This window comes from Mustela nigripes, chromosome 1 (genome assembly GCF_022355385.1).
Source record: "Mustela nigripes isolate SB6536 chromosome 1, MUSNIG.SB6536, whole genome shotgun sequence".
NCBI lineage: Eukaryota > Metazoa > Chordata > Mammalia > Carnivora > Mustelidae > Mustela > Mustela nigripes.
The window spans coordinates 121,261,731-121,277,470 of NC_081557.1; the positions used below are offsets into that span (position 1 = coordinate 121,261,731).

General features: G+C 42.5%; 1 protein-coding gene across 3 annotated transcripts in view; it reads left to right on the forward strand.

The window, feature by feature from the left end:
• The window catches only part of CCDC25 (coiled-coil domain containing 25), a 40,840-nt gene extending 25,480 nt beyond the window's left edge, over window positions 1-15,360 (forward strand). For all 3 annotated transcript variants that reach the window (XM_059372656.1, XM_059372647.1, XM_059372666.1), the window contains 3 exons: window positions 139-341; window positions 6,699-6,744; window positions 11,900-15,360. In XM_059372656.1, the coding sequence (XP_059228639.1) occupies window positions 139-341; window positions 6,699-6,744; window positions 11,900-11,929 (279 nt within the window). In that variant the 3' untranslated portion in view covers window positions 11,930-15,360. The remainder of the gene's footprint in view (window positions 1-138; window positions 342-6,698; window positions 6,745-11,899) is intronic.
• The last annotated feature ends 380 nt before the right edge of the window (window positions 15,361-15,740 follow it).

Consider the following 15,740-nt stretch of genomic DNA (forward strand, 5'->3'; position numbering starts at 1 on the left):
AAGGATCTGCATGCCATCTGCCTTCCGGATCCCTTTCAGCTGGGTTGCTCGGCTTCTCGAAAATGTCGCCTCTGTTCTGGGTGGAAACCTACAATAAAGATTCCATTTTATTCCCCGCCCCCCAAATCTCCCTCAAAGGTGAAAATCGTGACTGTGGAGAAGAAAGTGAATGAGATCCTGAACAGATTAGAAAAGACCAAAATGGAGCGGTTCCCAGACCTCGCGGCAGAGAAGGAATGCAGAGACCGAGAAGAGAGGAATGAGAAAAAAGCCCAAATTCAGGAAATGAAAAGGAGAGAGAAGGAAGAGATGAAGAAGAAGCGGGAAATGGACGAGCTTAGGTATGTCGGAGCTCCAGTATTGGTGTTAACCGAGGAGATTCATCGCCGCTAATTTTCATCAGGGACCAGACCATAGGAAGGTTAGACCAGTGGAGGGCAGGACAGATGTTCTCCCGGGAAGGGCAGTTATGCTGATACATTAGTCAAATGACTCCCTTTTATAGGGGCAGGATATGAGTGTGTGTGAAATTAAAAGAGCTAATTTTATTCTTAGATAAACTGTCATGGGTTATCTTTAGAGTTTGGTTTGTAAAAATCTTCAGGAAAAGATGCTATATTAATGGTTTAACATTGACTTGCTGTGGTATTTGAATAAGATGGTCTTAGCTCTGAAGACCAATGCTAGTAATTTTTTTTTAAAAGATTTTATTTGTTTATTTGAGAGAGAGCACAAGCAAGGGTGGTAGGGTGAGGGTGTTGAGAGCCAGAGGGGAGAGGGAGAAACAGGCCACCAGCTGAGCAGGGAACCTGAGATGTGGCTCCATCACCGGACCCTGGGATCATGACCTGAGCCGAAGGCAAACACTTACCCCATGGAGCCACCCAGGTGCCCCAATGCTAGTATTTCTTAAAATCTGTTTTTAGGGGCTCCTGGGTGGCTCAGTGGGTTAAGCCATTGCCTTCGGCTCAGGTCATGGTCTCAGGGTCCTGGGATCAAGCCCCATGTCTGGCTTTCTGTGTCTGCCTGCTTCTCTGCCTAATTGTGATCTCTCTCTGTCAAATAAATAAATAAAATCTTTTAAAAAAAGAAATCTGTTTTTAAAACCCCTTTTTTTTTTTTTAAAGAAAGAAAAACATTCTGAACGTTGGAAGTGATTAATGTAATGGGCCTACTCCGACGCGCTACATTTTAAAGTGATAAATAGTAGGGGGCGCCTGGCTGGCTCAGTCAGTAGAGCATGTGACTCTTGATCTTGGGGTTGAGTTCAATCCCAATGTTGGGTATGGAGCTTACCTAATAAAATAAGGTATAAAATCTTTAAAAAGTAAACAAATAAAAATAAATAAAATGAGTAGTTAAAATATAGCTTGGGTCCTAAAATTCTAGTGTATGAGAATACTGACTTTTTTAGTTTTCTGTGGCTACAGTAACAAATTATCACAAATTTAGTGGCTTCAAATAAAAGAGATTTCTTATCTTATAGTTCCATCCATTCATATGTTAGAAGTCCAACATGGTTCTCAGTGGGCTAATACCAAGGTTTAACAGGGCTGTGTTCCTTTCTGGAGCTCTAGGGAAGACTCTTTTTCCTTTTCCAGCTCCTAGAGGCCATCCACATTCTGTGGCTTGTGGCCCCTTCCTCCGTCTTCAAAGCCGGCCACATGGCATCTCTGAAACATACCCCCACAGTCACAGCCCTATCTCTGAGTACAGCCTTCTCTACTGTTGAGGACCAGTGTGATGACATTGGGCCCACCCAGACAATCCATTGCCTCTGCATCCAGGATCCTTAACCCAACCACATCTGTAGAGCCCCTTTTGCCAGATAATATGCCAGGCAACATATTTGCAGGTTCTGGGGATGGGATATGAACATCTACAGGTGGGATCATTATTCTGCCCACCACTCTAAATCTATAATTGATGTATAGTTTATACTTAAAGGGACTACTGGGTTTGCTTTGTCAAAGAGGGAATTTAATCCTACACCTCTACTCACAGGATTTCTGGATTTTCCCACAGTTCTCCATAGATACCATTTGTGTTAAGTATACCAAAAAGAAAGGGGGAAAGAAAGGATACTGCTGTGCCTCTGCAAAAGGTATAGGATCAAAATGAGCTGTCTTGCCATGTCCTGACTCGGTTTCTTTGCAATACACTGGATGATTAGAAAGAGTATTGGGTCCTGGCGTAGGTATAATGATCAAGTACTGGTATTTCTTAGTTATCTGCCTGCATGTGCCCCTTTTGGGGGTTCTGCTAAAGTGGGATAAGTGACTTCAATTAAAACATAATACTCAAATGGAGAACTCCAGAAGTGTTATCCTGAGTTACAATCTGCTGACACGAGACAAATGCACAGATTGGGTTTGACCTAGATTGGGAGTCTGCTTTGTTTCGTGAATGAAAGAAAAATTATCAGCTCGATCAGCGCAGTAAAATGTGTGGAATTTTGAGCAATGTGGGATTGAGAGCGGCTTATTCATTTTTGTTTTTCATATGAAGGGGGGAAAAGATTGAAAACACACCTGCTGGTACCCTTTCTAAATCTAACAATTTTGTTTAGAAACATAATATGTTAGGAATATAATATCACTTAATTTACCTGAAAACTTGAGAAAGAATGGCTAACATTTTGGGACCCTTGTCATCCGCCAAACGCTGTACTATGTTTAGCTCCATTATCGGATATGCCTCCATAACGGATATGAGGCAAATGTTGTTATTACTTGCATTTTTAGAAGAGGAAATTGAGCCTGACAAGCAGTTAAGTAACTTGCCCAAAGTCACATAGCTAGTCTTTCTGATTCTCAAGCTCATAACACGCTATTACCACTCTCTTCTGCCTCTGATCAGTTTATTCAGCTTTAAAATAAAATTTATTGCATATGAATCAAGAAATTTCTAGATATGGGAATTTATCTTGAAATGTATATCATTTTTGTTTCAAATCAAGCTGGGTACTAGTAAAATTTAGGGGATTTTGTGTGTTTGATTTTATTAGTTTAAGACACAATGTTCATATCTCCCAGATTTTCTTTTATAGTATCAACAACCCATAAAATACTTACATAAGTTGAGGGGGAAAAAATTCTCATTGTTGTTGAATGAAATTTTTGCCTCAAAAGCAAATTTATCTAATCAGTCCCATATTCTAAGCTGTCCCTTGTCACCTGTAATTTTTCCATTTGTTTTCTCAGACACAGATTTTTATCATATATTGCTCTGGCCCGTATTTATCAAAAGGAAAGTGTAAGTGAACGAAATGGGGAAATGGGGAAATCACTTTTCTAGTCCATGTTTTTCTACACAGTTTTGTCCCTGATGCTTTCTTTTTTAATGAATGATTGTGGCTCTGAGAAGGCGAAAAATGACTGATATATTTGTTCCCATGAAACCTGTGCTACCACAGTGACTTACTTCTCCAAACTGCCGAGGCTGGGAGGATGTGAGGCAGGGCTGCTGTGCGGGGAACCAACACCCACCAAGCCCCTACCTGTTTGCTTGCTGTGCCCTGCAGCTTCTGTGAAGTTCCAGCCACAAGCTCTAAGCTTCTGACCTGCCTTAGAATCTGTTTTTATACATTATAGTGCTTTATCCATGACCTGAGTTTCTACCTTTGACTCTTCCACCCAGGAGCTCTAGTGGTGGGCCTACAGAATCATCTCATCCTCAAGTCTTTCCCTTGGCTGTCTGACATTCCCCTTCCATCCTTCCCTTGGCTTTCTGACAATGAAAATTTCATGAGCTTTCATTGGCAGATGGTTCTTTTATTTGGACCATCTGGTAGGGAATGTCCACTTTAGTTGCTGCAATTGCCTAAGAAACTGAGAGTCTCTAGGGGATTCTGCAGAGAAACCAAGGGATATTCTTCTCCCAGAAGTTCTCCCCAATGCTTCCAGATGATTGCAGCAAAGAAAAACTCAACAGCCTCATATCCGGAGATAGCCCACTTCCCTCCAAGTCTAAAGCCATTAAGATTCTTGTCCCCTTTCTCTTCTCAACTTGTTGAACAAGAATGGCAATAAGCTTCTCCTTTCTAATGTCTACCGGGAGAAGCACTGGATGGAATTGCCATTATACAGCTCCAAGTTCTCCAAGCTCTAGTCTGGATCCTGTCCAGCCCCAGCTCAGCAGTGAACAAAGCCCAGCCCACCCTGTGGAAGGCATTACTTCCTGCTCTGCCGTGAAGAGCGGTAGCCTCTGGAGACAGAACTCCATCTTCTTCTTGCTGATGAGCCTATACTCCTTATACTGAGCATGCAGAACCTGGAATGGTCTGATCATGTGAATAGGTCTACATAAAGATCATCCTCTTAGACGGGTTTTAGCAATATTTGGGTTGTTGGGAGGGCACTATCTTAACACCCTCTGCTCACCGTTTATTTTCTTCATCCAAACCATTTGAAAAATTTCCCCTTCCTTAGACTTTGCATATTCTCACTTACCCATCTTACTCGTTAGCTCCTTGGACACATGCCTCCTGAGCCTAGAAGCTCATGGGGCTTGGGGTTACAGAATCTTTGTGTAGGGTATGGTGTAAGAAAGAAGCCTCCTCACAGGTTCCTTCCTTTCTGTGACCGCTACACCATAAGCCATACATTGAGCAAGCTGAGATGACAGCAGAGACTCAACACAGACTTTCAGAGTAGTCGGTGTCTTAGATGTGACCTTGAGAGTGAGAGAAGCAGAATGGCTTCTACTCATTCTACATTTGGTTTGAGAGAGCAGGCATTTGGAGAAATCCTTTAGGCAGATTACCCATGAGTCTCCCAGTAGACACCATCATCTGTTGGCAGGTGCTGGGGAAGAGCATCACTGGCTCCCTTCGGTGTGTCCTAGTAGTGTTGTTTCATCTCTGCAGTGGAATGCATGGTTGCCTGCAAATGAAAGTTCGCCAGTCTCTTTCAGCCTTATATTCTCTTATTTGGGCTTTGTGGTGTGATAACATCAATATCAAAGTCAAGCTCTACCATGTGGTTATTGAAACCAGAGGAAATAATAGAGAAAGGCAGTTAATAGAAGATAAGTTGAGTAACAGATCAGAAAAGAAAAAGGTAGGGACTGTGGCTACAGTCCCATTTTAAAAACTGGGAGTCTGGGAGGTCGAATTTGAATCCAAGGCTCGGGTACTCAAAGTCAGACAAGTACAAGACCCAGGTGAAATGGTTAGTCACAGGTGAATGGATCATCAGTTTGAACAGTAACCTGCACTTGATTTGGGGACAAAGATGACTTTAGCAAGGTGGTCAATGTTTGGAAAATTATAGCTATTAAGTGGCAAAGCAGGAATTCTACCTCAAGTCTAGAGTCCTGAGGTCCACACTGTGCTGCCTGTAAGGCAAGAAAGGAGCAGGTTGGCTAGGCCAGAGTCGAAATCATATAGGCAAATAAAAGAATTAAAAAAATAGGCACAGCAGAGAGTGATTTTAGAAGGTTTTGCATAGTACAGAATTTCAGGTTGTAAGTGATAAGGAACCATTATAGGTGTCCTAGGATATTAGGAAGTAGTAGACCCATAGGATGAGTTTAGTGGCAACATGTAGAAGAGGCAACAGCAAGACCATTAATTTAAAAGATGATATAGTCCAGTGTAGAATTGACTGCTTTAATTGTACCTTCTTTTGTTTCTCTCTCATATGTGAGCACTGCTGCTTTCTATACTGTCCTGTGTGCTGTAGCTCTCCATTTTAATGATAAGCTTCTTCAAAGAGGCACTGATATGCATCTTTGTATCTCTTATGTGTGACCCGGTGCTTTGCATATGCAGTGAGTGATTGGTTAATGTATTATGGATTTATAAATAACTGAATTTGGCTTCTCTGATACAGTGATGCTTGAGCTAAGATCAGAACAATGTTTTCTGGTTAAAAGGGGATTGAGTGGCAAGAGGGCTCTAAGCAGAGGGAACTAGGTGTACAAAGACTGTATGGGAGGGAGCAAGGCAAAACACAGGGCCTGAAAGGCAGGCCCAAATGTGTGGAATGCAGGAGTGAGGGAATGCATGGATCGAAGTGCCCATGCACACAGGGCCTGTTGGTCATGTTTGTCTTTATCCCTCGTCAGACGTTCGTGAGGTTATCAAGACTTTTAACGGGGTTGTATGATAAGTTTTGTGTTTTGGAAAGCTCATTTTACTGACCTGGAGGGAAGGGGATCCAGGTGGGGGTAACTAGGCTGGTTAGGAAACTGTGGCAGATTGCCACATGACAGATGATGGTAGCTTGGAATACAGGGGTGTCGTGAAGATGGGGAGAAATGGACCGGGGAGAAGTAATTTTGTAGATAAAATTTTAAGATTTGAAGCTAGATTGGCTGGAGCACTCTGTAAATTATAAAGTGCTGTGCACATTTTATTTACTGTTCGAAGATACCTACCCTTTTTTTGTTGCATTCTCCTTGAGGTGAGGGATCATATTTTCCTCTGAAAGACCCTCAGCAGTGCGGGATACATGGTGAATGTTCATGAAATACTCGCTGACTGGATAGCGCTATTGTATTTTATTTTATTTTTAGAGAAGCGGGGAGGAGGAGAGAGAATCGGAAGCAAGCTCCACACCCAGCTGACTTGGGGCTTGATCTCACCACCCTGAGATCATGACCTGAGCTGAAATCAAGAGTTAGGACACTTAATTGACTGAACCGCCCAGGCACCCCCTGGATGACCTTATTTTAAATGTGTTGTTTTCTTCTAGGAGCTATTCATCACTAATGAAAGTTGAGAATATGTCTTCAAATCAGGTATGTTCAAGTTATTTGTTTCAGTGTTGTGCCTTAATAAAGAATTTTTAATAATCGGGTGACTAGCCAGTACTGAGTCACGTGTTGCTGATGGCTTGACATGACTTGGCAACTCAGGTGCATTCTATTGGGCATTGCCCCTCTTCCCTGGAGCAAAAGGGAAAGCGGGGCAATGTGTTTTTAAGTAGGTCACCTCACGAAAGAGATCGTTGCACTCTTTATGATGTCCAGGTCTGTTTCGGAACTTTCCTGCTCATTTCCCTCTTTCCTAGTTGTAGCTGCCAGAAGGGCCCTTATTAATATTCTACATTAATGTGACTGTGGTTTCTATATTAACATCTGAAAACAAAATCCTTACCTTTAATTAAAAAACAAAATGAAAATATTAACCCCAGGGTCTTTCCTGCAGTCTCGGTGACAACATTGGTTGATTTCATGTTCCTCAGGACCTCAGATAAAGAGAAATGGAGATCCAGATTATAGTACTGAAAGAATTTTCTTAGCATCAGCAGCTAATGATTTTATTGGAACTATGTCAGGGACTTACTGTCCATGACTACTCTGTTACCAGAATTTATTTGGAAGTGGCTGGAGATAGCTCAGTTTAGCTATCACTTAAACCAGGCTGCAGAAAATCGAAACTGGGTGTATATATTTGTTATGTTGCATATTTTATAGTTTACAAATACAGTTGACTCTTGAACAGTAAGGGGGTTAAGGACACCAGCCCACCTACACAGTTGAAAATCTGCATGTAACTTTTTTTTTTTTTTGAGATTTTATTTATTTATTTGACAGAGAGAGATCACAAGTAGGCAGAGAGGCAGAGAGAGAGAGAGAGAGGAGGAAGCAGGCTCCCTCCTGAGCAGAGAGCCCGATGCGGGACTCAATCCCAGGACCCCGAGATCATGACCTGAGCCGAAGGCAGCGGCTTAACCCACTGAGCCACCCAGGTGCCCCTGCATGTAACTTTTGACTCCCCTAGAACTTAACTGCTGGTATCCTACTATTGATCAGAAGCCTTACCCATAACATAAATAGGCGCCCTCTTCTGGTTTACTTTATTGTGTGACTATGGTACGTGATACATATGACATACAAAATATGTGTGTCAACTATTTATGTTATGGGTAAGGCTTCTGATCAATAGTAGGATACCAGCAGTTAAGTTCTAGGGGAGGATACCAGCAGTTAAGTTCTAGGGGAGTCAAAAGTTACATGCAGGGGCACCTGGGTGGCTCAGTGGGTTAAGCCGCTGCCTTCGGCTCAGGTCATGATCTCAGGGTCCTGGGATCGAGTCCCACATCGGGCTCTCTGCTCAGCAGGGGGCCTGCTTCCCTTCCTCTCTATCTGCCTGCCTCTGTCTACTGGTGTTCTGTGTCTGTCAAATAAATAAATAAAATCTTTAAAAAATAAAATAAAATAAAAAATAAAGTAAACCAGAAGAAAAGACCATAAAGTGATAGGGAGAAGAAAATACTTTTATGGCTCTGAGCTATATTTACTGAAAAAGGTCTGTGTAGAAGTAGACCTGTGTGGTTCAAACCCATGTTGTTCACGGGTCAACTATGTATGCTTGAGATCTTATTGTTCAGGATACTAGGCACTAGTTACATGTTACCATTTAAATTTAATTAAAATTTTAAAATAGCAAATTAAAATGTACTTTAAAAACTCAGTTTCTCGGTCATACTAGCCACATGTTGCTAGTGGTCACCATATTGGACAGCACAGAAATAGAACATTTCCACCATCACAGAAAATAATATTAAACACTACTTCCTTTGATGCTTAGAAACAGCAGAATTTAAGATCCCTTAAAGGTCAATGAGTCAAACCGCATATTTAGTTCACCAGTTGGGTTTGTTAGTAGTATTTTATACCTTGTTCATATCTCAGTATCCTTCTAAAAATGAGTAAGAACAATATTCTTATTCCTGTCTCTGTGAAGAACTAAATTTACGGGGTTCTTTTATGAGTCACAGCTGTAGCTTTGTAATTTATTTCTGAAAAATACAAGAGTAGCATTATGTAATTAAATACAGCCTTGAACTTGAAGGTTAGAGACCTAAGCTGTCATTTACTAAGTGGATAAGCCTAATAAAATAATTTAACCTCTCTGAGGGAGTATTCAGCAGCAGTGGAAGGGAGACCTAATGACTTCCTGGGTCTGCGCTAAAATTCAAACAAGGGCATATATATGTGAAAGTTGTTTCTTAGTCTCTGAATATAAATGGTCATTGTTGCTTCTCATCAATATAGTCCTTAATTGCTCTTTTCCCACAGACTTTCAGTATTAATGAGGATGAGATATATTTACCTTCTGGAAACTACTCTTATATCTCTTGGAACCCTTAAAACAGCTAAACAGTTAAACAGAAGTCTTTAACATACCCTCAGCCCATTGTCTTTGTCACGGTTATTGTTGCTTAAAAATTTTCTGTGATTTAGAGACTACTTTCCTGCAGAAATCTGGCACCTGTATTATGTTAACTTTAGGCATTTTCATTTCCATCACTGTGGATTATTAAATTTTGGATATTCTGGAATTAATACACACACACACACAAATATACATATATATACAGACATGATCTGAGTAGTGGGGCCTATGTTAAAAGCTCCAGGATTAGTGAGGTGGATTTATAAACCAAAGGACTCCTAACTGCTCTGCTGTTCCTGTCTGTTTGCTCCCCTGTCCCTGAGCTGAGCTCCAGGTTTCAATCAGATTTGTGTTTCCAGGGAAGTTTTGCATTGGGTGTTTTTATTCTGCCTTGTAGTGGAAGGACTCTTAGATCTTTCCCCCAGTACTGCTGAAGAAGAGGTTTCCATTCTCCTTGTAACCCTCTTGCGGGAATTCAGACCTTTTGTGATCCAATTTGGCTGCGTGATCGGTTAGTCTTTAGTTAAAGCTTTGTGTTTATGTAAAATAGGACTTGAGTTTTCATGTGGCTTATGTAAATTCATCAGGAAAAAATAGTCTCCACTCTGAAGTTGATTTTAATTTTGAGCTCTTGCTCTCCTATTTAGTATAATTCTTGTCAATCTGTAATTTCTTCCTAATCTTTTAAATTTGGTATCCAGCGAACGGTTCCTTTCAATTCAGTTTATTTATCACTTTATAGGTGGATGACGGGAAATCTATTTGCTATATTGAAAAACATATTGACTCTTTTTTTTTTTTTTTTAAAGATTTTATTTATTTATTTGACAGACAGAGATCACAAGTAGGCAGAGAGGCAGGCAGAGAGAAGGGGGGAAGCGGGCTCCCCACCGAGCAGAGAGCCCAATGTGGGGCTCGATCCCAGGACACTGAGATCATGACCTGAGCCAAAGGCAGAGGCTTAACCACTGAGCCACCCAGGCGCCCCAATATTGACTCTTAAAGGGAATCTTCAATATAAAAATTGGCCAAATAGAGGCACCTGGGTCATTCAGTTGTTCAAGCGTCCGACTCCTGATTTTGGCTCAACTCATGACCTCAGGGTGGTGGGATTGAACCCACGTTTGACTCCGCACTGGAGCCTGCTTGGGATTCTCTCTCCCCCATCTATCTCCCTCTGCCCTCCCCATCCCCTGCCCCATTCGTACACACCATTTCTCTCATTCTCTTTAAAAAAAATTAAATTGTCCAAATAAAGTCTTAGATCTCAGATGTATATTTAAAAGTTACTGTAATCCCCAAATACAGATCCTCAGACACATGGGACAGATACTCTGCAAATCTGACTCACAGCCTTTATTGGGAGTGACACATTTTCATTGTCACCAACCCAAATTTTCTTAGAGCATTTTTCCACCTCAGTGTTCGGAATCTAATATGGACCTTCCAAGATAGATGGTTACTCTTCGAACATCTCTAATGCTGTGATTTCAGCGTAGGACACTAACTAAGGTAGTCACAGTTCCAGTTTGTGCATAGAATGCCAACATGAGTTTGCTTTTCATACAATTATTTAAGGCATTTTTTGCCATGGCCTCAGGTTGTTGTACTCATTGATGAGAAGCACAGAGAGAACTACCGAATGAAACTCGAGATCAGAGCGGGCCTCAGAAACCAGTGTTTCCTGCCTGTATTTCCTGTTTCCTTGCCCTTCTTTAATAAGAGGTAATAAGGGGGAGTAGAGAATATACACCTGGAGGAAGCCTGAGCCCTCCCCTTCTCTCACAGCTCAGGTATCAGGCCCGGGGGAAGGAGAAGCTGCAGCAAGTAATATGTTAAGGCTGTGACGTTTTCAAGCAAATGTCCCAAACTTAGATACTTAATGAATGGTGGCATCCAGGGCAGTTTTCTGAGGGTATGCAACAGATCAAAAAGGAGTCAGGCTTTACTTTTGTCCTTGGTCTTTAGGACATGTCTATAAGCCACACAATAAAACAAGGGCCTTTCAAATGTATACCATCATTTAAGGTTTTTTAATCAAAAACTTGGCAAGCCACCTAATTTAGTACCTAGCCCATGACTTCCTAATCTTTTTTCCTATTAAAAAAAAAATCCATCTTGTGACAGCCTCGGGGCTCAGAATAATGGCGTCTAGGCCAAAAATGTGTGTGCCTATTGGCAGCATCATTGGCAAAGGATATGAGGCAGGATCTGTTTGGATTCGTAATTTGCTGTTGTTGTTAGAGCAATCCCATTTTGTTTTCGTCACACCTGTTCCGTCCTATCCTAGATTGGGTGGGCCTTTACTTCATAACTTAGAAACTGTTGGTCACTTGTGGCTATGTAACTCAGGCCATATAATGACACCATAGAAATCCAGCTCGTCTAAACGACTCCTACTTTAAGGTAGAGAACTGGTGAGTGAACTTAATGATGTTACTTTTTACTTTTATTTTCTGAACTTTGCAGTTACACATCAGGAAGCTTGTTACTTAAGATAGTTTTTAGGGACACCTGGGTGGCTCAGTTTGTTGAGCAGCTGTCTTCGGCTCGGGTCGTGGTCCCGGAGTCCTGGGATCGAGTCCCGCACCGGGCTCCTTGCTAGGCGGGGAGTCTGCTTCTCTCTCTGCCTCTGCCTCTCTGCCTGCTTGTGTGTACTCTCTCTCTCTGGCAAATAAATAAATTCTTAAAAAAAAAAAAAAAAGATAGTTTTTAAAATTTGAGTAGTTTATGTTGAAGGCTTTTACAGTTGCACTTTTTTGTTCCCTGCAGGATGGCAATGATTCAGATGAATTCATGTGAATGGAGGAAAGGACCTTTGAAAGATGTGAATTTCGGGACAGTTGCAGACGGTTTGATTTCATCTGTGTTTGGTGTTATATAAAAAAAAAAAACACAACTAAAATCCTACCTTCATTCTACACAAATATTACCAACGTTGGCGTCTTAAAAAAAAAAAGTTTCCTTCTTTGCTGACAGAAAAGGATCAGATATTTATAATATATTTGGACTTGAAAAACGGCATATAACTTTAGGAAAGTGAAAATATTTTTGCTGAAACCTGTCTTGGTACCTCATGAAAGTTGGCGGCCCTCGTTCTCAGGATAGACTTTAGAGCAAACCAGCCCTGAGAAGTATTTGTTACTCTGGTGTGTCCCTGAAAACAGATGTCTTGAAAAGCTTTTTCATATTCTTAAAATAGCTTCACTTCTGTTAAGAAGAATGTATCGGTGAGCAGTATATGCAAGTGTTGCCCTTGGCCCTGAAGGGGCCTAGAACAAAAAAGCTTGTGCGTTTCGAAGGTGATAGTGACATTTTCAGAAGACTGATGGCTTCAGTACTCCTGTCCCAATGTTGTATGAGTGTGTTAGCAGCATTGTCCTCAGCTCTCCCCTCATCCTGGCTTCTACCTTCCGCATACTTTCTCTGAGCGAGAGCCTCCCCCCAGTTACCATCATGCTTAGAGAGGTAGTCTGTGTTAGTCAAGGTCAGGCACGTGGCACTGTTTACCTAAGCACCAAGTAACCCAGACCACATACATGACAACTTCCAGGCTCTGGAGTCATTTCTCAGCGCTGAGGGGAGAAATAGGACGGCATTATCTGAATCATTTTGAGGATGTCAGGTTACCTGATTTTTGTTTTGAGATACAGCAGAAGGCAGAAGTCCTGTGTTGGGGTTATGATTTTAGAGACAGCGAAGCATTTCAGGGGCCAGCTAAGTAATTTGTTTATTTACCTTGAGTTAATATTGACTTTGAGTTGTATCCTCAGAGTTCAGATTTCTCAGTTGTAGGCCCAGTAACTTAATATGTAACAGGACTGCTCATCTGAACTACCTACTCTCCAGTGGGATTCTGAATAGAAGGTGTGTTTTTGTTGCCGTCCTGGTAGGAAGAGACAAAACAAAACCGAGAGGGGAGGAGAGCAAAGCCTATGGGTCAGGAGGCATACAAATTTACATTTTAACCACACCCAGAACTCCACATGCAGCTTTTTTCTTGTTAATTGTATTCCAACTCAGCAAAAGTTACCCTGTTAGAGCACTTTGGAGCTGTGGGTAATTCAGTGTTTCTATTTATCCCAAGTCGGTGTGTAGGGTTGAACTGGAAAATTTCCCTGAGGCGTAACTCAGCCAGATTTTGAAAGAGGGTATGGGAGATGACTCCAGAAATCAGAGATTGTGTGTGTGTGTGTGTGTGTGTGCGTGTGCACGCGCACGTGTACGTGTGTCTGATAACATTCAGCCTGGAGTTCTGTGATTTTAGAAATGTAAAAATAAAAAACCGTTTTTTTAATTTGGAAGGATATTAATATATGAACTCTCAGAATTTGCTCATTATCCCCATCTCCATGCTGGTTTTGGGGTGCTCTGATTGTAAGAGAAACTTGTCCATCTGAGGCTCAACATGGCAGCTTCTAGAAGGGTACCCTCTTCCTCCCTCGCTGCCCCTGTGTCTCCCCCACATGCCCACCACAGGGCCGAGGTGGAAGCCCTTTCCCACCCTCTGTGGGAGCTAGTAGGGCTCCAGTTCGGCACCTCAGGTACTTGTTGCACACTGTGGCCAACATCTGGAATGGGCCTCACCATATCACCTTAGCCTGCCAGTGCTTCTGAAGGACTCCTGTATACCCCCCGTTACAGCAGGAAGAATTAGAGCTTTTGAAGCAGACATCTATATTTGGTGTAATGTGTGAGATCCTGGGGTCCAAATTTTAAACCTGTCCTCATTCTTACCTCACACTGGTTTAGTGTCAAAGCCTCTCCTCTGAATTGTCCCGGATCGATTTCCTAGCTCTCTGAACTTCCAGAGCTGCTCTGTGCTGATCTCCCCTGCCTCTGGGTAGGGGGCAGTCTTTTTCCCAGCGTCCATGATCCCAGAAAGGACAAGGACCTTTTCTCTTGAGGATGTTGGCTCGGAGCTGACCGGTCACGCTGCTGGCACTGAAGCCCTCTCGTTTCTTGCTAGTGGTGTGTTCGCTAAACTTCCTATAGGAAAGTTCCAGGTCATTATTTTTATGAGCTGTGCCCTTGATCAAATCTGTGCATCCTAAGGGTGTGTCTTTTTACCTGTGTCTCTTTGCCCTGCTCCAAGCGGCATGCTGGTGAGGGTCACATTATTTAATTGGCTTCACAAGCTCGGCTCTTTTATTCTCACAGCTTTAGAATTCATTTCTTAATGGCCTTTGTGGATCTGGGGTCACAGTCTTTGGGCAAGGCAGCTCAGTCACAGTGCCGGTGCTGAAACACATGTTGGGAAGCTTCCCGAAGTCTGGAGGATGTGGTTATTAGCAGAATAGGCAACAAGCTTCGGTTGAACCCTCTCAGTAGCTCCTGTTTATTTTGTTGTTTTGTTTTAAAGATTTTATTTATTTACCTGACAGGCAGAGATCACAAGCAGGCAGAGAGAGAGAGAGAGAGAGGGAAGCAGGCCCCCTGCCAAGCAGAGAGCCTGACACGGGGCCCCATCCCAGGACTCTGGGACCAGGGCCCAAGCTGAAAGCAGAGGCCCCAACCCACTGAGCCACCCAGGTGCCCCTGTTGTTTTATTTTTAACACTTTCTCAAAACACGGCCATCGGTGAGCCTTTTAACTACTCAGTGCCAGTAGTCTCCCCACTGAGGAAGGAAGGTGTCAGGCGTACACAGAGCAGGAGGAGAAAGAATTCAGCTGTAGCCTCCAGCTGGAGACCAGAGCTCTCCCTACTGCCTCTGCATCTGAGAGGCAAAGCCCTTGTTCTCTGGGTGGGAACAGATTCTGGGGAACAGTGTGCCGGACAGGGAAATAGAACCACCTTCCCAGTTTTTCCTGAACTGTGATACTGAAGCCTGCTTTGTCTCTGTTTGATTGCAAATACAGCTTGGTGAATAACAAATCCCATACTCAAAATGATGGTAAAGTGAGTGGGCAACCTTTTGATTTTAAAGTAGACTATAAAACAATCAAACTGTCTTACAATCCAAAGTGTAAAATTAGAAACTGAAATACCAAGCTCAGTGTCAGTCTCAACCCATCTAACTCCATCCAGTAAGTGTAATGGTTCAGAAATGAGGCCACTGCCAGCGCCCAAGCAGGGCTCCATTCCAACTTCTGCCCACCCGGGCCCAGCACACTTAAGGAGGCTTTATGCGCACTGTGTCATTTCACAAACAAGAAGATGCCAACTGCATATTCATCGCGTCCTGGATGAATGATATGTAAAATACAATAAAAGCTTATAGTTTTGAGTAGAATCAAGTGTGTGTGTTGGGGGGGGGGGTGATTTTACTTTTCACGTTGCTTCCCCAAGCCTCTGTCTCACTGATGGGATGTGCATACTTCTTTTAGGCAAGTAGGAAGAAGGAGGTTCTTGGCTGCCTAAAATGATGCCCTTCAAACAGTCAGTTTTGCTTCTTAGCAGGAGGAAAAGAGCAAATTAGGGTGAAGGGAAGACTGCCCAAGAATTCCAGGAAGAGAAGCAAAAAGCCTGGAGCCCAAGGGCCATGATGTTTAAGCGTTAGTATTGGAAGTTTACAGCTTGATATCTGACCTTCCAGAATTCCTGGGGGTTCTGCTGAGATTTTGACCAGGATGAGGCTGTACTTCTGAAGACTTGCTGGAATGGTATGCCTTC